We start from the raw sequence: 24,844 nt of genomic DNA on the forward strand, positions 1-24,844 counted from the left end.
TCACCCCTTTCATTCTCCATCCCGTCCACCTTCCCTCTCCCACCCTCCCCCTCTCTCCCTCTCCACCTCCAAATCTCTCCTTCCCCTCTCATTCTCACCCTCCCTCTCCCTCCCCTCTCACTCTCCCTCTATACATAAAATCAAAGATTATAGACCAGAGGCTCTATAATCTTTGCATAAAATGTTGGGAGTAACTAGACAGGTCAGGCAGCATTTCTACAGATTGCCTCTAGAAATGTTGCCTGACCTAAATCAAAATAGAGAGAGTACAGAGGAGATTTACTAGAATGTTGCCTGGGTTTCAGCAACTAAGTTACAGAGAAAGGTTGAACAAGTTAGGTCTTTATTCTTTGGAGCGCAGAAGGTTAAGGGGGGACTTGATAGAGGTCTTTAAAATGATGAGAGGGATAGACAGAGTTGACGTGGATAAGCTTTTCCCACTGAGAGTCGGGAAGATTCAAACAAGGGGACATGACTTGAGAATTAAGGGAGGGGTAACATGAGGGGGAACTTCTTTACTCAGAGAGTGGTGGCTGTGTGGAATGAGCTTCCAGTGGAAGGTGGTGGAGGCAGGTTCGTTTTTATCATTTAAAAATAAATTGGATAGTTATATGGACGGGAAAGGAATGGAGGGTTATGGTCTGAGCGCAGGTATATGGGACTAGGGGAGAATACGTGTTCGGCACGGACTAGAAGGGTCGAGATGGCCTGTTTCCGTGCTGTAATTGTTATATGGTTATATGGTTATATGGACCTGTTGAGTTACTCCAGCATTTTTGTGTCTGACTTTACTCTAAATCAGCATCTGCAGTTCCTTGCAGTTATTGAATGTGCATTCTTGCAAATTGCATTATTTTGAATGTAGCGAGCAAAGAAGAATTTAAGCAATTAAAAAATCAAAGGCATTGGCATTGCAGCTTTGACCGCCCACATTGTGCTTTGGGGAAGTAATATGGTCAGGACGGGGCGGGGATATTTGCATTTGTTTTCTGTTGTGTGTGTGTGGTGCTGGAGGGGGAAGCCATTGGCACCCGGACGTCGAGCGAAGCAGGAGAGAGGGAAGAAGGCGGGAAAGACGATTGGAAGCGGCGCGCGTCTCCCACCGCCCGCCCGTTCAAACCCCGGCGGCGGTTGCCGGGGGAACCGCCACCGCTTGGCCAATCAGCGACCACCCGGGGGCTGTTGCTGGGTGAAAAAGCCCCCGCTCGGCCAATCAAGGACCACCGGGACGCTGTTGCTAGGTGGAAAAAAGCCCCCCCGCTCGGCCAATCAAGGACCACCCGGGGGCTGTTGCTAGGTGGAAAAGCCCCCCCGCTCGGCCAATCAAGGACCACCCGGGGGCTGTTGCTGGGTGAAAAAGCCCCCGCTCGGCCAATCAAGGACCACCGGGGGCTGTTGCTGGGTGAAAAAGCCCCCGCTCCGCCAATCAAGGACCACCGGGGGGCTGTTGCTGGGTGAAAAAGCCCCCGCTCGGCCAATCAAGGACCACCGGGACTCTGTTGCTAGGTGGAAAAAAGCCCCCCCGCTCGGCCAATCAAGGACCACCCGGGGGCTGTTGCTGGGTGAAAAAGCCCCCGCTCGGCCAATCAGCGACCCCCAGGTGAAAAAGACCCCGTTCGGCCAATCAAGGACCACCCGGGGGGCTGTTGCCAGGTGGAAAAGCCCCCGCTCGGCCAATCAGCGACCCCCCAGGTGAAAAAGACCCCGCTCGGCCAATCAGCGACCCCCCGGGGCAGTTAAAGCCCCGCTCGACCAATCAGCGATCCCCCCGGGGGGCTGTTGCTGGGTGACAAAAAGCCCACGCTCGGCCAATCAGCGACCACCGGGGGCTGTTGCTGGGTGGAAAAGCCCCCGCTCGGCCAATCAGCGGCCCGGTTGGGGTCTTCCCTCCAAAATGAGGGGCAACGGACGGCGATGGCGATGGCTGCTCCTCCTCGGCTTCTTCTTGCTCGACGCTGCGGCCCTGGGTGAGGAGGGAGGAGGGGGGTGGAGGGAGAGGAGGGTGGAGGGAGAGGAGGGTGGAGGGGGGTGAAGGGAGAGGAGGGTGGAGGGAGAGGAGGGTGGAGGGGGGTGAAGGGAGAGGAGGGTGGAGGGAGAGGAGGGTGGAGGGGGGTGAAGGGAGAGGAGGGTGGAGGGAGAGGAGGGTGGAGGGGGGTGAAGGGAGAGGAGGGGAGGGAGAGGAGGGAGGGGGAGGGGGGTGAAGGGAGAGGAGGGTGGAGGGAGAGGAGGGGGGAGGGGGGTGAAGGGAGAGGAGGGTGGAGGGAGAGGAGGGTGGAGGGGGGGTGTGAAGGGAGAGGAGGTGGATGGAGGGAGAGGAGGGTGGAGGGGGGTGAAGGGAGAGGAGGGTGGATGGAGAGGAGGGTGGAGGGGGGGGAAGGGAGAGGGGGGTGAAGGGAGAGGAGGGTGGAGGGGGGTGAAGGGAGAGGAGGGTGGAGGGAGAGGAGGGTGGAGGGGGGGTGAAGGGAGAGGAGGGGTGGAGGGAGAGGAGGGTGGAGGGGGGTGAAGGAGAGGAGGGTGGAGGGGGTGAAGGGAGAGAGGAGGGTGGAGGGAGAGGAGGTGGAGGGGGGTGAAGGGAGAGGAGGGAGAGGAGGGTGGAGGGGGGTGGAGGGAGAGGAGGGTGGAGGGAGAGGAGGGTGGAGGGGGGTGGAGGGGGAGGAGGGTGGAGGGAAAGGGGGAGGATTAGATTAGATTAGATTAGATTATACCTTTAATAATCCTTTACAGGAAATTACAGTGCCACGACAGCTTCAAGACAGACATAATAATAATAATAATAAATTTTATATTTAATGGGCGCCTTTCATACAAAATCTCAAGGACACCTTACATAGTAATCGGAATAAAAACATATAATCGGAGTAAAACAAGTAATTAAAGACATCACAATGACATAACACCACACATTTCCTCAAAATGGCTTCCATACTTAACAAGTTAAAATACAATTAATTTTAAAAAAAAAAGAGGGGTGGAGGGAGAGGAGGTGGAGGAGGGTGAAGGGAGAGGAGGGGGGATGGGGAGGGGGGGGTGGAGGGAGAGGGGGGGAGGGGAGGGAGAGGAGGGTGAGGAGGGAGGGGGAGGGGGGTGCAGGGAGAGGGGGTGGAGGGAGAGGGGAGGGGGGTGGAGGGAGGAGGGGGAGGGGGGTGGAGGGAGAGGAGCGGGAGGAGGGATGAGGGGGGGGAGGGAGAGGAGGGGAGGGGGGGAGGGAGGGGGGGGAGGGAGGGGGTGGAGGGGGAGGAGGGGGGAGGGGAGGGGGAGGAGGAGGGGGAGGGGGGGGTGAGGGGGGAGGGAAGTGGTGGTGGAAGGGGGAGGGGGGGGAGGGGGTGGAGGGAGAGGGGGGAGGATGGGGAGGCGAGAGGAGGTTGGAGGGAGAGAGGAGGGGAGGAGGGTGGAGGAGGGAGAGGGGGGTGGAGGGGGGTGGGAGGGGAGGAGGGGGAGAGGGGGATGGAGGGGAGGGTGCGTTGTGGGTGGAGGGTAGGAAGAGGGTGGAAGGGGAGGAGGGGGGTGGAGGGAGAGGGGGGGAGGAGGGTGGATGGAGAAGAGGGTGGAGGGAGAAGAGGGGGGAGAGGGGGATGGAGGGGGTGGAGGGAGAGGGGGTGGAGGGAGAGGGGGGCGGAAGGGGAGGGGGGTGGAGGGAGAGGAGGGGGAGGAGGGTTAAGGGAGAGGGGGTGGAGGGAGAGAGGGGGGAGGGTTAGGTAAGTAAGTAAGTTTTATTTATATAGCATGTTTCAAGTCAACTCGCATTGACTCCAAAGTGCTTTACATAAAATAGGTAATAAGTTTCCATACAAACCATAGAAAAAGGTTAAAAACATAAAGAAAATGGACACAACACATTATAGAGTTCAACACAAACGTCCCCCCACAGCAGAATCAAAAATTTCCACTGTGGGGAAAGGCAGCAGAAAGTTAAGTCCTCTTCCTCTGAAACACCCGAGGTCGGGGCCCATTTGTGGCCTTGCAGCCAGTCCGATGATTTTCAGGGCCCTGGATGTGAAGATGGAACATCCGGCGTTGGGTGAAACATTCCTCAAGCGGCTTGGAAAGTCTGGATTAAGGGTGAGGGAGATGAGGGTTGAGGGAGATGAGGGTTGAGGGAGAGGGGGGTTGAGGGAGAGGACGGTTGAGGGGGTGAATGGTTGAGGGAGAGGAGGGTGGAGGAAGAGGAGGGGGTGGAGGGTTGAGAGATGAGGGTTGAGAGAGAAGAACTGTATGGGGTGGAGGGTGAAGAAGAGGAGGGGGTGGAGGGTTAGGGAGTTTCGAAGGATGAGAGGGAATCTTATTGAGACATATAAATGTTTCAATAAGATCCCCTCTCATTCTTCTGAACTCCAGAGTGTACAACCCCAGCCGCTCCATTCTCTCAGCATATGACAGTCCCGCCATCCCGGGAATTAACCTTGTAAACCTACGATGCACTCCCTCAATAGCAAGAATGTTCTCTCTCAAATTAGGGGACCAAAACTGCACACAATACTCCCGGTGTGGTCTCACTAGGGCTCTGTACAACTGCAGAAGGAACTAGGGCTCTGTACAACTGCAGAACTGGTTCTGTTATGTTCTGTTTAGTTTTTGCACAATCTGCAGGCATTGCCACTTTCATTTCACTGCACATCTTGTATGTGTAAGTGACAAATAAAGTTGACTTTACTTGATTTGAAGAGGAAGAGGTTGGAGGGGGTGAAGAGGGCATGGGTGGGGGATGAATTTGGCAGCAGGTTAGGGGGGAAGAGGGTGGGGTGAAGAGAGCATGTGGTGAATGGGTGCCTTTCGACAATTTGACAAACAAATCAATGCCGTGGTAAAGGCTAGCTTCTTTCAGCTTCGGATGATAGCTAAAATAAAACAATTCCTCCTGGAAAAGATCATCCACACATTCATCTCCCCCCGCCTAGATTACTGCAACTCACTTTACACTGGCATCAGCCAATCTTCCCTGTCCCGCCTGCAACTGGTCCAAAACGCCACAGCGAGACTCCTGACGGGCACCCGAAAAAGGGACCACATCACCCCGATCCTGGCCTCTCTCCACTGGCTCCCTGTGCGGTTCCGTATAAACTTCAAGATCCTCCTCCATGTCTACAAAGCCCTCAATGGGCTTGCCCCCACCTACATAAAAAGTCTTCTCACCCACCACTCCACCTCCAGGCCCCTCAGATCGGCCGACTTGGGGTTGCTGAATATCCCGCGGTCTAGGCATAAGCTCAGGGGCGATCGACCACACCTTTGCGGTTGCAGCCCCTAGACTGTGGAACAGCATCCCCCTTCCCATCAGAACGAACCGCCCCCTCCATCGACTCTTTTAAGTCAAGACTAAAGACTTATCTATACTCCCAAGCCTTTCCTGACGTCCTCTGAGTAAGGGCTACATGTATATATGTATGTAGTTTGTTTTGTTGTACAATACAATACAATTCAATTTATTGTCATTTGGACCCCTTGAGGTCCAAACAAAATGCCGTTTCTGCAGCCATACATTACAAACAAATAGACCCAAGACACAACATAATTTACATAAACATCCATCACATTGCTGTGATGGAAGGCCAAAAAAACTTCTCTCTCCACTGCACTCTCCCCCCCGATGTCAGAGTCAAAGTCAAAGCCCCGGCGGGCGATGGCGAATTGTCCCGTGGCCATTAAAGCCACGCCGGGTGATGCAAGGTCGCGCACCGGGTCTTGGTGTTAGAGCCCCCGGCGTGCGCTCGCAGAGACCCGCCGCCATTCCAAGCCGCGCGGGGCGGTGCTGTAAGGCCCCTCTCCAGGAGCTCTTCAACCCCGCAACTCGGGCGGGACAAGTCGCCGCTGCGGAAGCCCCGAAAAGCGGTCTCCCTCCAGGGACCCGCGGGCTCCCGGTGTTACCGTCCGCCAAACCCGCAGTTGCAGCCTCCAAATCTCCGGGGGTCGGGTCGCAGCAGCGTCCACCACAGCTCCACCCGCTCTGGACTCGGCCAGCTCCGCGACGGTGAGGTGAGTAGTCGGCACCAGAGCCCCCGGTCTTCCTGTTGGAGGCCGCTCCTCGTTGCAGCCCCAACGACAACGGAGACCCGACAAAGAAAGGTCGGGTCTCCCGTGCAGGGAGAGATTTAAAAGTTACCCCCAACCCCCCCACACCACCCCCACACCCCCACACACATACCCCAACAAAAATAATAAAAACTACATAAAAACATAGACATAAAATAATAAAAATGCAGACGGACTGCAGAGGCCGCTGCAGACGAGAGTCGCCCGCCTACCGCATTGTGCTATTCTTATAACAAATGCAAAGCACTTTGGCCAACGAGAGTTTTTTAAATGTGCTATAGAAATAAATGTGACTTGACTTGACTTTCACCCCAACATCGATTATTTTCCGCTCACCAGGGATGCACGTGGGTCAAGTGAGCATTTCTTGTGCTGGTGAAGATTTCTCCCTGGCGCTCCTGCGATTTGCATTCGACGGCGAAGAGTACATCCGCTTCGAATACTCCTTGAACAAGTTTGTAGCCAAACACCCCCTGGCAGAGCCATACGCCGATGAGCTGAACAAAAATGAGAGAGTTATCAGCAACGTTGCCCGTTACGTTCGCCGCTGGCCGTTAATCTCTAAGATAGTTAAAGGAGGCATCCGAGCTGAGACGGGTAAGGTTTTGCACGGCTTCACATCACGCTGAAGGTGGCGGAAATGTTGGAGGACAACGTTCGGTACCGATTAGGAAAAGGGGAGATGCAACGAGACCTGGGTGTCATGGTACACCAGTCATTGAAAGCAGGCATGCAGGTGCAGCAGGCAGTGAAGAAAAGCGAATGGTATGTTAGCATTCATAGCAAAAGGATTTGAGTATAGGAGCAGGGAGGTTCTACTGCAGTTGTACAGGGTATTGGTGAGACCACACCTGGAGTATTGTGTACAGTTCTGGTCTCCTAATCTGAGGAAAGACATTCTTGCCATAGAGGGAGTACAGAGAAGGTTCACCAGACTGATTCCTGGGATGTCAGGACTTTCATATGAAGAAAGACTGGATAGACTCGGCTTGTACTCGTTGGAATTTAGAAGATTGAGGGGGGATCTTCTAGAAACTTACAAGTTGGACAGGCTAGATGCAGGAAGATTGTTCCCGATGTTGGGGAAGTCCAGAACAAGGGGTCACAGTTTAAGGATAAGGGGGAAATTTTTTAGGACCGAGATGAGAAACATATTTTACACACAGAGAGTGGTGAATCTGTGGAATTCTCTGCCACAGAAGGTAGTTGAGGCCACAGTTTGTTGGCTATATTTAAGAGGGAGTTAGATGTGGCCCTTGTGGCTAAAGGGATCAGGGGGTATGGAGAGAAGGCAGGTACAGGATACTGAGTTGGAGGATCAGCCATGATCATATTGAATGGCGGCGCAGGCTCGAAGGGCCGAATGGCCTACTCCTGCACCTAATTTCTATGTTTCTAAGGATAAGGGGGAAATTTCTTAGGACCGAGATGAGAAACATATTTTACACACAGAGAGTGGTGAATCTGTGGAATTCTCTGCCACAGAAGGTAGTTGAGGCCACAGTTCGTTGGCTATATTTAAGAGGGAGTTAGATGTGGCCCTTGTGGCTAAAGGGATCAGGGGGTATGGAGAGAAGGCAGGGATGGGATACTGAGTTGGATGATCAGTCAAGATCATATTGAATGGCGGTGCAGGCTCGAAGGGCCGAATGGCCTCTACTCCTGCACCTATTTTCTATGTTTCTATGTACGGAGGTTGACGGAGATGATGAGAAGAGTCTCTGCAAGAGGCAGGGTGGGAGGAGTAGTCCTTTCTAGGATATCCGAGATGCCCTCACAAGTGATATCTGGACTAAACCTACTCCCATCCATCTTCTTGCAAAGACGTTATCTCTTACTCACTGTATCACTGTCTCCCAGGATGAAGCCTGACTACGGGCGCATGTCTGTGTAGAGTTTGCACGTTCTCCCCATGACCTGCTTGGGATTTCTCCAAGATCTTCAGTTTCCTCCTACACTCCAAAGACAAGCTTGGTGTAAATGTAAAACATTGTCCCATGTGTGTGTAGGGTCAGTCAGTCAGTCAATTGTATTTGTATTGCACATTTAAATACAACTCACGTTGACCAAAATGCTGTACATCAGTGCAGGTATTGGTGTTATCTGCAGACCTCCAAATAGTAGCCCGGATGTAGGGTGTAAGTTGCAGCAGGAGTTAAAACTGGTATGTAACAAAGGTAATGCCACTATGGTGATGGGGGATTTCAATATGCAGGTAGACTGGGAAAATTAGGTTGGTTCAGGACCCCAAGAAAGAGAGTTTGTAGAATGCCTCCGAGATGGATTCTTAGAACAGCTTGCAATGGAGCCGACCAGAGAAAAGGCACTTCTGGATTTAGTGTTGTCCAATGAACCAAATTTGATAAGAGAACTCATAGAAACATAGAAAATAGGTGCAGGAGTAGGCCATTCGGCCCTTCGAGCCTGCACCGCCATTCAATATGATCATGGCTGATCATCCAACTCAGTATCCTGTACCTGCCTTCTCTCCATACCCCCTGAGCCACAAGGGCCACATCGAAATTCCCTCTTAAATATAGCCAATGAACTTGCCTCAACTACCTTCTGTGGCAGAGAATTCCACAGATTCACCACTCTCTGTGTGAAAAATGTTTTCCTCATCTCGGTCCTAAAAGATTTCCCCCTTATCCTTAAACTGTGACCCCTTGTTCTGGACTTCCCCAACATCGGGAACAATCTTCCTGCATCTAGCCTGTCCAACCCCTTAAGAATTTTGTAAGTTTCTATAAGATCCCCCCTCAATCTTCTAAATTCTAGCGAGTACAAGCCGAGTCTATCCAGTCTTTCTTCATATGAAAGTCCTGACATCCCAGGAATCAGTCTGGTGAACCTTCTCTGTACTCCCTCTACGGCAAGAATGTCTTTCCTCAGATTAGGAGAACTCGAGGTAAAGGAACCGCTTGGAGGTAGTGATCATAATATGATTAGTTTTAATCTGCAATTTGAGAAGGAGAAGGTTAAATCGGAAGTGTCAGTGATGCAGTGGAACAAAGGGGACTATGAAGGCATGAGAGAGGAGCTGGCCAAGGTAGACTGGAAAGGGATCCTAGCAGGAATGATGGTGGAACAGCAATGGCAGGAATTTCTGGGCATAATCCGGAAGACGCAGGATCATTTCATTCCAAAAAGGAAGAAAGATTCTAAGGGGAGTAGGAGGCAACCGTGGCTGACAAGAGAAGTTAGGGATAGAATAAAACTAAAAGAAAAGATGTATAACACAGCAAAGAGTAGCTGGAAGCCAGAGGATTGGGAAACTTTCACAGGACAACAGAAGGAAACGAAACGGGCAATACTAGTGTTACTGTGCGGACTCGGTGGGCTGAAGGGCCTGTATCATCCACACATTCATCTCCTCCCGCCTAGATTACTGCAACTCCCTTTACACTGGCATCAGACAATCTTCCCTGTCCCGCCTGCAACTGGTCCAAAACGCCGCAGCGAGACTCCTGACGGGCACCCGAAAAAGGGGCCACATCACCCCGATCCTGGCAAAACTCTCTCCGCTGGTTCCCTGTGCGGTTCCGTATAAACTTCAAAATACTCCTCCATGTCTACAAAGCCCTCAATGGGCTTGCCCCCACCTACATAAAAAGTCTTCTCACCCACCACTCCACCTCCAGGCCCCTCAGATCGGCCGACTTGGGGTTGCTGAATATCCCGCGGTCTAGGCATAAGCTCAGGGGCGATCGACCGCGCCTTTGTGGTTGCAGCCCCTAGACTGTGGAACAGCATCCCCTTTCCCATCAGAACGAACCGCCCCTTCCATCGACTCTTTTAAGTCAAGACTAAAGACTTATCTATACTCCCAAGCCTTTCCTGATGTCCTCTGAGTGAGGGCTACATGTATATATGTATGTAGTCTGTTTTGTTGTGCTATTCTTATAACAAATGCAAAGCACTTTGGCCAACAAGAGTTGTTTTTTAAATGTGCTATAGAAATAAATGTGTCTTGTCTTGACTAAAAATCCTGAGTCCGTCGAGCACGTTTACACTCTGTTTGTTCCTGTCCACTTCAGCGAAGCCTGCGATCACGATCACCTCAAGGCGTCCAAATGCACAGGGACATCCCTTGGTCCTGACCTGCAGAGTGGATGGGTTTTACCCGATGGACATCAACACCACCTGGTTGCGGAACGGCAAAGACATCGACCAAGAGGTGCTAAGGAGCAACATTCTGCCCAACTTTGACGGGACGTTCCAGATGAGACTGCAGCTTAGTGTTGACCCCAGTGGAATCGGCGACACCTATTCCTGCCAAATCACACACACAAGCGTGCCTGACAACCTGACTGCAGTTTGGGGTAAGGATCAGAATCGGGACTTCTGCGGCTGATAAGTTTCCCTACTCCCTCCTCTCCTTCCAGGCCCGGCCACAAATAACAGATCCATCCCCATCACCGACTGACTTCCACGGCCGACTTTGCAGGCTGGAATCTCGTGGGGGGGGGGGCTAACCGAAGTCTGATAGAGTTGCCAACATAATAATAATAATGAATAATGGATGGGATTTATATAGCGCCTTTCTAATACTCAAGGCGCTTTACATCGCATTATTCATTCACTCCTCAGTCACACTCGGTGGTGGTAAGCTACTTCTGTAGCCACAGCTGCCCTGGGGCAGACTGACGGAAGCGTGGCTGCCAATCTGCGCCTACGGCCCCTCCGACCACCACCAATCAGTCACACACATTCACACACAGGCAAAGGTGGGTGAAGTGTCTTGCCCAAGGACACAACGACAGTATGCACTCCAAGCGGGATTCGAACCGGCTACCTTCCGGTTGCCAGCCGAACACTTAACCCATTGTGCCATCTGTCGCCATAGACACAAAATGCTGGAGTAACTCAGCGCGACAGGCAGCATCTCTGGAGAGAAGGAATGGGCGACGTTTTGAGGAGTTGTGTTAAATCCTGCTATGGAAAGATTGAAACAGCCAATGCCACTAATTCTATTAAACGTCTAACCTTAAGATTTGAGCTTGCATGTGCAAAAAACCTACTAACACAAATAGCAGAACCACTACCCTTGTACAACTTGCAAACATGCAGAATGACTAACCACTGCCAACCCCTACTGTGCAGTGGTGGCCAGTGCTCTGTTTTTTGCTGTGGCCTGTTGGGGAGATGGCGCCCGTATAGCGGATAAAAACAGACTGGACAAACTAATCAGGAAGGCCGGCTCAGTGGTCGGGGCTGAGCAACGAACGGTCCAGCAGGTGGCAGAGGCCAGAACTCTGAACAAACTAGGTTCTATAATGACAAACCCCACTCACCCACTCCATGCCCTGAAGGTGATCAAGAGCAGCATCTTCAGTCAGAGGCTGATTGCACCAATGTGCAAAACGGAGAGACATAGGAAGTCCTGTTTACCAGCTGCTATAAGATTTTATAATGCGCATAAATAATTGCACTTTTGAGGAAATGTGTGGTGTTATGTCTGTCTTGAAGCTGTCGTGGCACTGTAATTTCCTGAAAAGGATTATTAAAGGTATAATCTAATCTAATCTAATCTAAGAGAACTGATTTTACCAAAGAATGGAAAACAAACAACTTCATAATTGGAGGTGATCAACTTTAAGCAACTTTGCTGACAACCAACCTCAAACACAGGGTGAAAAACAACCCCATATTTGAAGAGGACCGATGACATCATGCTAATGGATGACTGATGTAAAGGAATATGTGGCAGAAATGTAATTGGATAAGAAGGGGGAAGGAAAGCTTTGTTTAAATATATATTAGGTAATGACTGGAGAAGAGGAGTAGCGACTCTTTGCAGGGTTACCTGGTCTACGGCCGGGTGAACTGATGTAAAGACTCTGCTCAATAAAAACGTACGTTTTTGGGAACCCAGTGGTCTGGTCGATTATTGTCACAACAACCGATGAAAAAAAGGCTTGAATCCTCAGTTTCGGGTCGAGACCCATCTCCCACAATATTCCTTCTGATAGAGTTGCGTTTACTGTAACATCTTCTGACTCTTTGCTCTTTTTCTCCAGATCCCCAGAACCAAAACTTATCAGTCTATGGATATGTGGTTGGAATAATGGCTGGATTAATCGGTATTCTGATTGTTCTATCTGCAGGAGTCATGAGATGGAAAGGTATTTTTGCATGTCCTCGTCAGTCTAGGAAAAGTTTTCCTTTGTAATCTAGTCTCGGTCCCTTGCTAATGCCACAATTTGCATGGATGCAAGTATAGGGGGGTTGCACGGAAGGTCACCGGGTCATAGGGCTCGTCGCACGGAGCCGCTAAATCCAACTGGAAGACATCCGTCACTTCCCGTATGTGTTATTAATGCTAGAAACACGTACTTTCCTACCTGTTAAAAAACGCCAAAATGGTGAATTTTTGCGCTGAAAAAAATTGTGGGAGTCGGGGTAAGTGTGAGAGACATGTACCCAACTTTAGAATTCGAAACTTGAAGCGAAATGAAGGTATAGAGAAGCGAGAACTGAAGGGACAACAGCAGCTAAAGTGCTTGGTGAACATTGGAAATATTGGGAATTATCGCGTTTGCTCACTGCATTTCATCAACAGTAAGGCATTATTTGTTCAAGAAGGAACTGCAGATGCTGGAAGATCGAAGGTACACAAAAATGCTGGAGAAACTCAGCGGGTGCAGCAGCATCTATGGAGCGAAGGAAATAGGCGACGTTTCGGGCCGAAACCCTTCTTCAGACTGATGGGGGGGTGGGGTGGGGGGAGAAGGAAGGAAAAAGGGAGGAGGAGGAGCCCGAGGGCGGGGGGATGGGAGGAGACAGCTCTAGGGTTAAGGAAGGGGAGGAGACAGCAAGGGCTAGCAAAACTGGGAGAATTCAACGTTCATGCCATCCGGACGCAAGCAACCCAGGCGGAATATGAGGTGCTGTTCCTCCAATTTCCGGTGTTGCTCACCCTGGCAATGGAGGAGACCCAGGACAGAGAGGTCGGATTGGGAATGGGAGGGGGAGTTGAAGTGCTGAGCCACCGGGAGTTCAGCGTTATTTGTGTTTTTTCTTGATTCCTTTGGTATCTAAAAATCCTCAGAAGTGATAAATCTGGCTGTAAATTTTTCTTCAGATGTGTTTTCATTTTGTATGTAAAAACCCATGGACGATTTAAAAAAATTACAGCCAGATTTATCACTTCTGAAACTTGTTAGATGCCAAAGGAATCAAGAAAAAACACAAATAATGCCTTACTGTTGATGAAATGCAGTGAGCACACGGCCAATGTTCGCCAAGCACTCTGGCTGTTGTTGTCCCTTCAGCTCTCGTTTCTATCTACCGTCATTTCTCCTCACTTTTGGAATTCTGAAGTGGGCTAAATGTCTCTCACGCTTATCCCGATTTCCATCATTATTTACAGCTCAAAAATTGACAATTTCAGCGGGTTTTAACGGGCCCGATACGCTGGAAACAAGGGTAAGTGCCTACCCGCAGTTCATCGCGTGTAATCCACTTGGAGTGGCGTAGCAACAGTACGGGTCATGGGTCGTGACCTGACTGCCGTGAAACCTCCCTATACTGTACTTCAGCACCATTTATGTGGTGACTCTTTGCATACCTTAGGAAAAAGGTTCTGATTATCTACCCTATCGTTTAAGAAGGAACTGCAGATGCTCACATCTCCTCCCCTTTCGGCTTTCCGCAGAGACCGCTCCCTCCGCAACTCCCTGGTCCATTCGTGCCTTCCCACCCTAACCACCCCCTCCCCTGGTACTTTCCCTTGCAACCTGCAGGAAATGCTACACTTGTCGTTTTACCTCCCCCCCCCCTCGACTCCATCCAAGGACCCAAGCAGTCGTTCCCGGTGCGGCAGAGGTTCGCCTGCACCTCCTCCAACCTCGTCTATTGCATCCGCTGCTCTAGGTGTCGGCTGCTCTACATCGGTGAGACCAAGCGCAGGCTCGGCGATCGCTTCGCCCAACACCTCCGCTCGGTTCGCAATTACCGACCCAATCTCCCGGTGGCTCAGCACTTAAACCCCCCCCCCCCCCCCCTCCCATTCCGTATCCGACCTTTCTGTCCTGGACCTCCTCCATGGCCAGAGTGAGTCTCATTGTACTTCCCCTTTTCCTAACCCGACACCATTCAGATAATAATCTGCCTTCTTGTTCTTTCCACCAAAGTGGAAACATGCGATTATCTTTCTCCAGTGAACCAGAGCCAAGACTCACAACTTGGGCCGAACCAGAGCCAACCCATGACCTCTTCGGATATGTCTTCAGGTAACCACCTCCTCGTCAAACGCAAATAGCTAAGCGTGAATATCGCCTCTGGCCCTTAACAAACAAACATAGAACGAGGTACAATATAACACGAGAACGGGTCCTTCAGCCCACAATGTCTGTGCCGAACAAGACGCTGATTTAAACAAATCCCATCTGCCTGTACACGATTCATATCCCTCTATTTTCCTGCTCTCCCATCTGCCCATCTAAAAGCCTATCAAAGACACGGTCAGGATTACCACTGTAAAGGGCCTGTCCCACTTGCCGATCTTTTTCGGCGACATCCGGCGTCATATCAGGGTCGGCAAAAGATTTTGAACATTTCAAAATCCAGCGGCGACATTAAAAACGTCGCCACACTTGATGATCCGCCACGCTCAATACGTCGTCACGCCCCCGAAAAAAATCAGCAAGAGGGACAAGCCCTTGTGGAAGCAACACTGCCGTTAAACCACAGTACCGCCCTCATTAGCCAGAGGCACGTGACAAGGAAGTACAATAACAACATTTAAAAATAGAGAGAAACAAGGAACTGCCGATACTCTCCCACAACCATTGTCTCTGCCTCTTCCTTCCTTCTTCCCGCCCCCACCACCACCACCACCACCCCCATCTGTCAATCACCGCCTTTAAAATACCCAAGGACCCGACCTCCACAGGACAAAGGATAAAGGACATTTATTGTCACATACACCAATTAGTGCGGTGAAATTTGAGTTACCATGCAGGACACAAATAAGATAAACACAACACTATAGAATTTAACATAAAACACAGCCGTCTGGGGCAAAGAATTCCACAGATTCGCCATCCAAAGCTAATGGTATGTTAGCATTCATAGCAAAAGGATTTGAGTATACCTGTAGGAGCAGGGAGGTTCTACTGCAGTAGTACAGGGTCTTGGTGAGACTACACCTGGAGTATTGGGTACAGTTTTGGTCTCCTAATCTGAGGAAAGACATTCTTGCCATAGAGGATTTGAGTATAGGAGCAGGGAGGTTCTACTGCAGTTGTACAGGGTCTTGGTGAGACCACACCTGGAGTATTGCGTACAGTTTTGGTCTCCTAATCTGAGGAAAGACATTCTTGCCATAGAGGATTTGAGTATAGGAGCAGGGAGGTTCTACTGCAGTTGTACAGGGTCTTGGTGAGACCACACCTGGAGTATTGCGTACAGTTTTGGTCTCCTAATCTGAGGAAAGACATTCTTGCCATAGAGGATTTGAGTATAGGAGCAGGGAGGTTCTACTGCAGTTGTACAGGGTCTTGGTGAGACCACACCTGGAGTATTGAGTACAGTTTTGGTCTCCTAATCTGAGGAAAGACATTCTTGCCATAGAGGATTTGAGTATAGGAGCAGGGAGGTTCTACTGCAGTTGTACAGGGTCTTGGTGAGACCACACCTGGAGTATTGCGTACAGTTTTGGTCTCCTAATCTGAGGAAAGACATTCTTGCCATAGAGGGAGTACAGAGAAGGTTCACCAGACTGATTCCTGGGATGGCAGGACTTTCATATGAAGAAAGACTGGATAGACTCGGCTTGTACTCGCTAGAATTTAGAAGATTGAGGGGGGATCTTATAGAAACTTACAAAATTCTTAAGGGTTAGATGCAGGAAGATTGTTCCCGATGTTGGGGAAGTCCAGAACAAGGGGTCACAGTTTAAGGATAAGGGGAAATATTTTAGGACCGAGATGAGAAAAACATTTTTCACACAGAGAGTGGTGAATCTGTGGAACTCTCTGCCACAGAAGGTAGTTGAGGCGACAGTTCATTGGCTATATTTAAGAGGGAGTTAGATGTGGCCCTTGTGGCTGAAGGGATCAGGGGGTATGGAGAGAAGGCAGGTACAGGATACTGAGTTGGATGATCAGCCATGATCACATTGAAATGGCGGTGCAGGCTCGAAGGGCCGAATGGCCTACTCCTGCACCTATTTTCGATGTTTCTATCCTCTGACAAAGTAAATTCCTCCTCGTCTTCGTTCCAAAAGTACGTTCCAAAGATAATGCATCATAAAAGTTAACCAGAGCGCACTTTATAGACACGATTCTACCAAACGGAGTCTGGGCATTGTAACGCTGAGGTTTACGCAGCTAAAATCGGACTGCTGCCGCCTTGTGTTTGTGCCTGCATCATCCCGTCTCTTCCTTACTTCCCAGATGTCAGTGCAGAGCGTGAAGACATCCAACTTTGTGAAGACGTCACATCTTTGCCGAGCCCCGTCTCTGCAAATATGTCAGAAGTTTAAAAACGAATTGCCCAATAAAATCCAGCGACCAGCCTCTTGAAGACCTCATGTTTAAACTGACGTGCCAACAATCGCCACCCCCTCCCCGTGTTTTGTGATCCGGACTTTATATCAGACGCTTACGGGCTGAATCGGCCCGTTCGCGGGGCCTTTCATCGCCCGGCGCGGCTTAAAATCAAACCGCTCCATCGAGGCGATCGAGGCTCCAGATGTTGAAGCCCCCGCCGGCCGATGAAAGGCCCCCCCCCCCCCCGCGAAGAGCCGATTCAAGCCCCACGATTCGGGGTGGACGAAGCTGCTGTTGCTGGAGTCGGTCACCAACCAGGTCAGCTCCCGATGTTACCGTCCACAGGGCCCGCGGCCGAAGCCTCGCGCGTGAGTGCACGTGCGCGCGCACGGCCGCCAAGGAAGCGTGTCCCCCCGCATGTTTTGATAGCGATTTCCGTGCCTGCGATTTGCGACGAAATAGTCGCACATTTGGATAGCAGTAACAGGATCGGTCCGAGTCAGCATGGATTTACGAAGGAGAAATCATGCTTGACTGATCTGGAATTTTTGAAGATGTAACTAGGAAAATGGACAAGGGAGAGCCAGTGGATGTAGTGTACCTGGACTTTCAGAAAGCATTTGATAAGGTCCCACGTAGGGGATTAGTGGGCAAAATTAGGGCACATGATATTGGGGGGAGAGTGCTGACACGGATAGAGAAGTGGTTGGCAGACAGGAGACAAAGAGTAGGGATTAACGGGTCCCTTTCAGAATGGCAGGCAGTGACTAGTGGGGTACCGCAAGGCTCGGTGCTGGGACCGCAGCTATTTACAATATACATCAATGATTTGGATGAAGGAATTCAAAGTAACATTAGTAAATTCACAGCTGACACAAAGCTGGGTGGCAGTGTGAACTGTGAGGAGGATGCTATGAGAATGCAGGGTGACTTGGACAGGTTGGGGGAGCGGGCAGATGCATGGCAGATGCAGTTTAATGTGGATAAATGTGAGGTTATCAAAATCAGGAAGGCAGATTACTATCTAAATGGCGTCAAGTTGGGAAAAGGGGAAGTACAACGGGATCTGGGGGTCCTTGTTCATCAGTCTATGATAGTAAGCATGCAGGTACAGCAGGCAGTGAAGAAAGCAAATGGCATGTTGGCCTTTATAACAAGAGGAGTCGAGTATAGGAGCAAAGAGGTCCTTCTGCAGTTGTACAGAGCCGTAGTGAGACCACACCTGGAGTATTGTGTGCAGTTTTGGCCTGTTGGCCTTCATAACAAGAGGAGTCGAGTATAGGAGCAAAGAGGTCCTTCTGCAGTTGTACAGGGACCTATTGTCTATTGTCTGTACAGAGTTTGTACGTTCTCCCCTTGACTGCGTGGGTTTTCTCCGAGTGCTCCGGTTTCCTCCCACTCTCCAAAGATGTACAGGTTTGTAGGTTAAATGGCTTTGGTAAAGATTGTAAATTGTTAGAAACATAGACAATAGGTGCAGGAGTAGGCCATTCGGCCCTTCGAGCCTGCACCGCCATTCAATATGATCATGGCTGATCATCCAACTCAGTATCCTGTACCTGCCTTCTCTCCATACCCCCTGATCCCTTTAGCCACAAGGGCCACATCTAACTCCCTCGTCCCTAGCGAGTACAAGCCGAGTCTATCCAGTCTTTCTTCATATGAAAGTCCTGACATCCCAGGAATCAGTCTGGTGAACCTTCTCTGTACTCCCTCTATGGCAAGAATGTCTGTCCTCAGATTAGGAGACCAAAACTGTATGCAATACTCCAGGTGTGATCTCACCAAGACCCTGTACAACTGCAGTAGAACCTCCCTGCTCCTATACTCAAATCCTAGTGTGTAGGATAGTGCTAGTGTACAGGGATCGCTGCTCGGCATCGACTCGGTGGGACGAAGGGTCTGTTTCCGCGCTGTATCTCTAAACTAAACTAAACTAAAATCAAAACAAACATGTACTTGGATACGCAAGGAATGGAGGAATATGGATTATGTACAGGATGAAAGGTTTAGTTTAGAGATTCAGCACAGAAACAGGCCCTTCGGCCCACCGAGTCCGTGCTGACCAGCGATCGCCCGTTCACATACTAGTTTAGCTTAGAGATACAGCGCGGAAACAGGCCCTTCGACCCACCGGGTCCGCGCCGACCAGCGATCCCCGTACACTAGAAACATAGAAATTAGGTGCAGGAGTAGGCCATTCGGCCCTTCGAGCCTGCACCGCCATTCAATATGATCATGGCTGATCATCCAACTCAGTATCCCGTACCTGCCTTCTCTCCATACCCTCTGATCCCCTTAGCCACAAGGGCCACATCTAACTCCCTCTTAAATATAGCCAATGAACTGGCCTCGACTACCCTCTGTGGCAGGGAGTTCCAGAGATTCACCACTCTCTGTGTGAAAAAAGTTCTTCTCATCTCGGTTTTAAAGGATTTCCCCCTTATCCTTAAGCTGTGACCCCTTGTCCTGGACTTCCCCAACATCGGGAGCAATCTTCCTGCATCTAGCCTGTCCAACCCCTTAAGAATTTTGTAAGTTTCTATAAGATCCCCTCTCAATCTCCTAAATTCTAGAGAGTATAAACCAAGTCTATCCAGTCTTTCTTCATAAGACAGTCCTAACATCCCAGGAATCAGTCTGGTGAACCTTCTCTGTACTCCCTCTATGGCAATAATGTCCTTCCTCAGATTTGGAGACCAAAACTGTATGCAATACTCCAGGTGTGGTCTCACCAAGACCCTGTACAACTGCAGTAGAACCTCCCTGCTCCTATACTCAAATCCTTTTGCTATGAAAGCTAACATACCATTCGCTTTCTTCACTGCCTGCTGCACCTGCATGCCCACTTTCAATGACTATCCTCGATTTACGAGTTTACAAAGCCAGATAACTTACAAAACCTGTACGTCTTTGGAGTGTGGGCGGAATCGTGAGCACCCGGAGAAAACCCACACAGGTTATACGGAGAGAAGATTACGGAGAGTCGGTTTGTCAAGGAGGACTCTCTCTCGAACTTCTACGGGTGCACAGTATAGAGCATGCCGACCGGTTGCATCGTGGCTTGGTTCGGCAACTTGAGCGCCCAGGAGCGGAAAAGACTGCAGAAAGTTGTGACCACTGACCAGTCCATCATCGGCTCTGACCTCCCCACCATTGAGGGGATCTATCGCAGTCGCTGCCTCAAAAAGGCTGCCAACATAATCAAGGACACACACACCATCCTGGCCACACACTCATCTCCCCGCTGCTATCAGGTAGAAGGTACAGGAGCCCGAAATCTGGTACATCCAGGTTCAGGAATAGCTGCTTCCCCACAGCCATCAGGCTATTAAACTCCATCAAACAAACTCTGAACTATAACAGCCTATTGCACTATCTGTGTATTTATGTGTGTGTATATATGGTCTATGCTATATAGACAAACTGGACTGTTCTGTATTTATGCTTACAATACTCTGTTGTGCTGCAGCAAGCAAGAATTTCATTGTCCTATCAGGGACACATGACAATAAACTCTCTTGACTTGACTTGACTTGAGAACGTACAAACTCCGTACAGACAGAGGTCAGGATTGAACCTGGGTCTCCAGCACTGTAAAGGTTCAGTCCCACTTTCACGATCTTGTTTAACTCGTGGACATTTTTCATCGGGCTAGAAAAACGCCCCGACCTACTTGATGCCACGGAGCTATATTTAAGAGGGAGTTAGATGTGGACCTTGTGGCTAAGGGGATCAGAGGGTATGGAGAGAAGGCAGGTACGGGATACTGAGTTGGATGATCAGCCATGATCATATTGAATGGCGGTGCAGGCTCGAAGGGCCGAATGGCCTACTCCTGCACCTAATTTCTATGTTTCTATGTTTCTATGCCTACGACTAGCATCTTAAAAGATAGCGGAGTCAGGGGATATGGGTCGGCCATTTTGAACGGAGGCGATGAAACACTTTTTGTCACAGAGAGTTGTGAGTCTGTGGCCATTTAGGACTGAGACGAGGAGAAACTTTCCCACCCAGAGTGTTGTGAGTCTGTGGAATTCTCTGCCTCAGAGGGCCGTGGAGGCCGGTTCTCTGGAGAGAATTCTTTCACGAGAGAGCTAGATAGGGCTCTTAAAGATAGCGAGAGAGAGTCAGGGGATATGGGGAGAAGGCAGGAACGGGGTACTGATTGGGGATGATCAGCCATGATCACATTGAATGGCGGTGCTGGCTCGAAGGGCCAAATAATAATAATAATAATAAATTTCATTTATGGGCGCCTTTCAAGAGTCTCAAGGACACCTTACAAAAATTTAGCAGGTAGAGGAAAAACATGTAAGGGGAATGAAATAAATAGTAGAGACATGACTAGTACACAAAGTAAAGACAGAATTCAATTCAAAACACAATATGAGGCAATTAATGCACAGATGAAAAGGGAGGGGGACGTGGGGCTAAGGATAGGCAGAGGTGAAGAGATGGGTCTTGAGGCGGGACTGGAAGATGGTGAGGGACACGGAATTGCGGATCAGTTGGGGGAGGGAGTTCCAGAGCCTGGGTGCTGCCCTGGAGAAGGCTCTGTCCCCAAAACTGCGGAGGTTGGACTTGTGGATGGAGAGGAGACCAGCTGATATGGATCTGAGGGACCATGAGGGTTGGTAGGGGGAGAGGAGGTCAGTGAGATTTGGGGGGGCCAGATGGTGGAGGGCTTTGCAGGTGAGGATCAGGATTTTGTAGGTGATCCGGTGGGAGATGGGAAGCCAGTGAAGTTGTTTGAGGACTGGAGTGATGTAGTGCCAGGATTTGGTGTGGGTGATGAGTCGGGCGGCTGCGTTCTGGACCAGTTGGAGTCGGTTGATGTAGGTGGAGCTGATGCCAAGGAGAAGTGAGTTGCAATAGTCCAGTCGGGAGGAGATGAAGGCATGGATGAGTTTCAGCAGTGGGAGGTGTGAGAGAGGGTCTGAGGTTGGCGATGTTGCGGAGATGAAAGAAGGAGGTTTTAATGACATGGCGGATGTGAGGCTCAAGGGAGAGGGTGGAATCAAAGATCACGCCAAGGTTGCGGGCCTGGGGAGATGGGGAGTCAGTGGTGCCGTCGATGGTGAGAGTGGAGTTATTGATTTTGCTGAGTGTGGCTTTGGAGCCTATGAGGAGGAATTCTGTCTTATCGCTGTTGAGTTTGAGGAAGTTATGTTGCATCCAGGTTTTTATAGCTGACAAACAGGAGTTGATATGGGAGAGGGGGGGGTTGTGGGGGGATTTGGTGCCGAGGTAGATCTGGGTGTCATCGGCGTAACAGTGGAAGTCCAGGTTGAAGTGGCCTGCTCCTATTGTCTATTGACCTACCTACAACCTCATGACGACCATGCTGTGAGTGTGAGTCAAGGGCAAACTCGGCAGAGGTCGTGAAAGTGGGACAGCCCCTTAAGGAGGCAGCAACTCTACCACTGGCCTAGGCACAATGTTCGGCATAGAGACTGGGCAAAATGACCTGTTGCTATGCTTTTTTTTCAATGTTTATTTTATTAGAGGCAATTGTACAAAAATAAAGCAATCGGCATAACAATTATACAATTTTCGTCCAGCTTTTAACATATTTAACATTTTATAAATCGATACATGAATCGGGGGGAAAAAAGTGAAATGGAAAGAATGAAGAAAAAGAACAAAAGACCCCTGAACTGCCTAAGAAGCGGGAGAAGGAAAAAATAAGAGAAAAGAGAAAAATACCTGGAGATATGTCCCACTATCCTTCCCTTCCCAAGCATCGGGTTTAAATCTGTGTTAAACCATTCTATTGTTACTATGCTGTACTGTTCCATGTTCTATGAACAGCAGAGCACTCGATGGGCCAAATGGCCTAATTCTGCTCATGCCAAGTATGTCTTTAATCTGTTTAAAAGCTGCCTGGAGAAGGGGAGTTTACGGGGACTTTCTGAAGCAACGAGGAAATAAATCACAGTGTAACGAGATCCGTGTACATATCTTGCCGTAAGCTATGCTAATTAAAATGTGGAACCAACAATGAATGTTAAAAGGCCTACGTTGAAATAAGATAGCTATTATTAAAGGGCATGCTGGTATTTCCATAACAACATGAATCAGCGTGTAACAAAATACTGGGCTGAACTCGCAAGGAAGAGTTCAAGAAGGAACTGCAGATGCTGGAAAATCGAAGGTAGACAAAAGTGCTGGAGAAACTCAGCGGGTGTGGCAGCAGCATCTATCGAGCGAAGGAAATGGGCAACGTTTCGGGCCGAAACCTTTCTTCAGACTCCATAGATTTGAGTATAGGAGCAGGGAGGTTCTACTGAGACCACACCTGGAGTATTGCGTGCAGTGTTTAAGAAGGAACTGCAGATGCCGGAAAATCGAAGGTACACAAAAAAGCTGGAGAAACTCAGTATTGCGTACAGTTTTGGTCTCCTAATCTGAGGAAAGACATTCTTGCCATAGAGGGAGTACAGAGAAGGTTCACCAGACTGATTCCTGGGATGTCAGGACTTTCATATGAAGAAAGACTGGATAGACTCGGCTTGTACTCGTTAGAATTTAGAAGATTGAGGGGGGATCTTATAGAAACTTACAAAATTCTTAAGGGGTTGGACAGGCTTGATGCAGGAAGATTATTCCCGATGTTGGGGAAGTCCAGAACAAGGGGTCACAGTTTAAGGATAAGGGGGAAATCTTTTAGGACCGAGATGAGGAAAACATTTTTCACACAGAGAGTGGTGAATCTGTGGAATTCTCTGCCACAGAAGGTAGTTGAGGCCAGTTCATTGGCTATATTTAAGAGGGAGTTAGATGTGGCCCTTGTGGCTAAAGGGATCAGGGGGTATGGAGAGAAGGCAGGTACAGGATACTGAGTTGGATGATCAGCCATGATCTTATTGAATGGCGGTGTAGGCTCGAAGGGCCGAATGGCCTACTCCTGCACCTATTTACTATGTTTCTATAGATGCTGCCTCGCCGATAAGGACGAGATTCCTCAGTTCCAAAGAGTTAGGGCAGAATTAGGCCATTCGGCCCATTAAGTACCATCACAGTTCAATCAATAGACAATAGGTGCAGGAGTAGAGGCCATTCGGCCCTTCGAGCCAGCAGCACCATTCAATGTGATCATGGCTGATCATCCACAATCAGTATCCCGTTCCTGCCTTCTCCCCATATCCCCTGACTCTGCTATCTTTAAGAACCCTATCTAGCTCTCTCTTGAAAGCATCCAGAGAACCTGCCTCCACTGGAGTCTGAAGAAGGGTTTCGGCCCATTTCCTTCGCTCCATAGATGCTGCCGCACCCACTGAGTTTCTCCAGCACTTTTGCCTACCTTCGATTATCCAGCATCTGCAGTTCCTTCCTGAGGCAGAGAATTCCACAGACTCACCACTCTCTGTGAGAAAAAGTGTTTCCTCGTCTCCGTTCTAAATGGCCGACCCCTTATTCTTAAACTGTGTGTGGCCCCTGGTACTGGACTCCCCCCAACATCGGAAACATGTTTCCTGCCTCTAGTGTGTCCAAGCCCTTAACAATCTTATATGTTTCAATGAGATATCCTCTCATCCTTCTAAACTCCAGAGTGTACAAGCCCAGCCGCTCCATTCTCTCAGCATACGACAGTCCCGCCATCCCAGGAATTAACCTGGTGAACCTACGCTGGGCTCCCTCAATAGCAAGAATGTCCTTCCTCAAATTAGGATAGATAAATGCTGGAGAAACTCAGCGGGTGAGGCAGCATCTATGGAGCGAAGGAAATGGGCAACGTTTCGGGCAGAAGCCTTTCTTCAGACTGAAGAAGGGTTTCGGCCCGAAACGTTGCCCATTTCCTTCGCTCCATAGATGCTGCCTCACCTCCCTGTTTCCACCAATCTTTCCACCACCACGCACAAGGCAGACACCATCGTATGCAGATGACGAGAAGTGTGTTGAGGTCTGGCTGAACAAATTCTAAGTGTGTGGGCTCGATAAGAAGATCCCTTTAAGGTGAAGGGGAAAAGATTTAATAGGAATCTGAGGGGTAACTTTTCCACACAGAGGGTGGTGGGTGTATGGAACGAGCTGCCAGAGGAGGTAGTTGAGGCTGGGACCATCCCAACGTTTAAGAAACAGTTAGACAGGTGCATGGATAGGACAGGTTTGGAGGGATATGGACGAAACGCAGGCTGGTGGGACTGGTGTAGATGGGGCATGTTGGCCATTGTGGGCAAGTTGGGCTGAAGGGCCTCTCTATCTCTCTATGACATGGAGGCGCAGCGGTAGAGTTGCTGCCTTACAGCGAATGCCAGCGCCGGAGACCCGGGTTCGATCCCGACTACGGGTGCTGTCTGTACGGAGTTTGCACGTTC

The 24,844-nt window shown here is 49.9% G+C and overlaps 1 protein-coding gene and 1 long non-coding RNA gene across 5 annotated transcripts; one reads left to right on the forward strand and one right to left on the reverse strand.

Annotated features, from left to right (window-relative positions):
* Positions 1-1,002: 1,002 nt before the first annotated feature.
* LOC116969090 (class II histocompatibility antigen, B-L beta chain-like) lies at positions 1,003-16,564 on the forward strand. Of its 4 annotated transcripts, none has more exons than XM_033016040.1 (7): positions 1,003-1,600; positions 1,693-1,967; positions 6,367-6,624; positions 10,065-10,349; positions 12,048-12,152; positions 14,163-14,261; positions 16,428-16,564. In XM_033016040.1, the coding sequence occupies exons 2-7, from the start codon at positions 1,895-1,897 to the stop codon at positions 16,514-16,516; spliced, it is 909 nt and encodes a 302-aa protein (XP_032871931.1). In that variant the 5' UTR covers positions 1,003-1,600; positions 1,693-1,894; the 3' UTR covers positions 16,517-16,564. The 4 variants fall into 4 exon arrangements, with proteins under 4 accessions (XP_032871931.1, XP_032871932.1, XP_032871933.1 ...); XM_033016041.1 differs by having other exon boundaries at positions 1,003-1,562; positions 1,601-1,967; XM_033016042.1 differs by having other exon boundaries at positions 1,003-1,967; positions 14,190-14,261.
* On the reverse strand, positions 1,894-21,029 carry LOC116969091. Its single transcript, XR_004410618.1, has 3 exons — positions 21,020-21,029; positions 5,843-5,849; positions 1,894-1,924 (listed from the first exon to the last, which is right to left on the reverse strand). It is a non-coding gene; the product is annotated as an uncharacterized LOC116969091 (long non-coding RNA).
* Between the last annotated feature and the right edge of the window lie 3,815 nt (positions 21,030-24,844).

The sequence above is a fragment of the Amblyraja radiata genome, unplaced genomic scaffold (assembly GCF_010909765.2).
Source record: "Amblyraja radiata isolate CabotCenter1 unplaced genomic scaffold, sAmbRad1.1.pri S103, whole genome shotgun sequence".
Lineage (NCBI taxonomy): Eukaryota > Metazoa > Chordata > Chondrichthyes > Rajiformes > Rajidae > Amblyraja > Amblyraja radiata.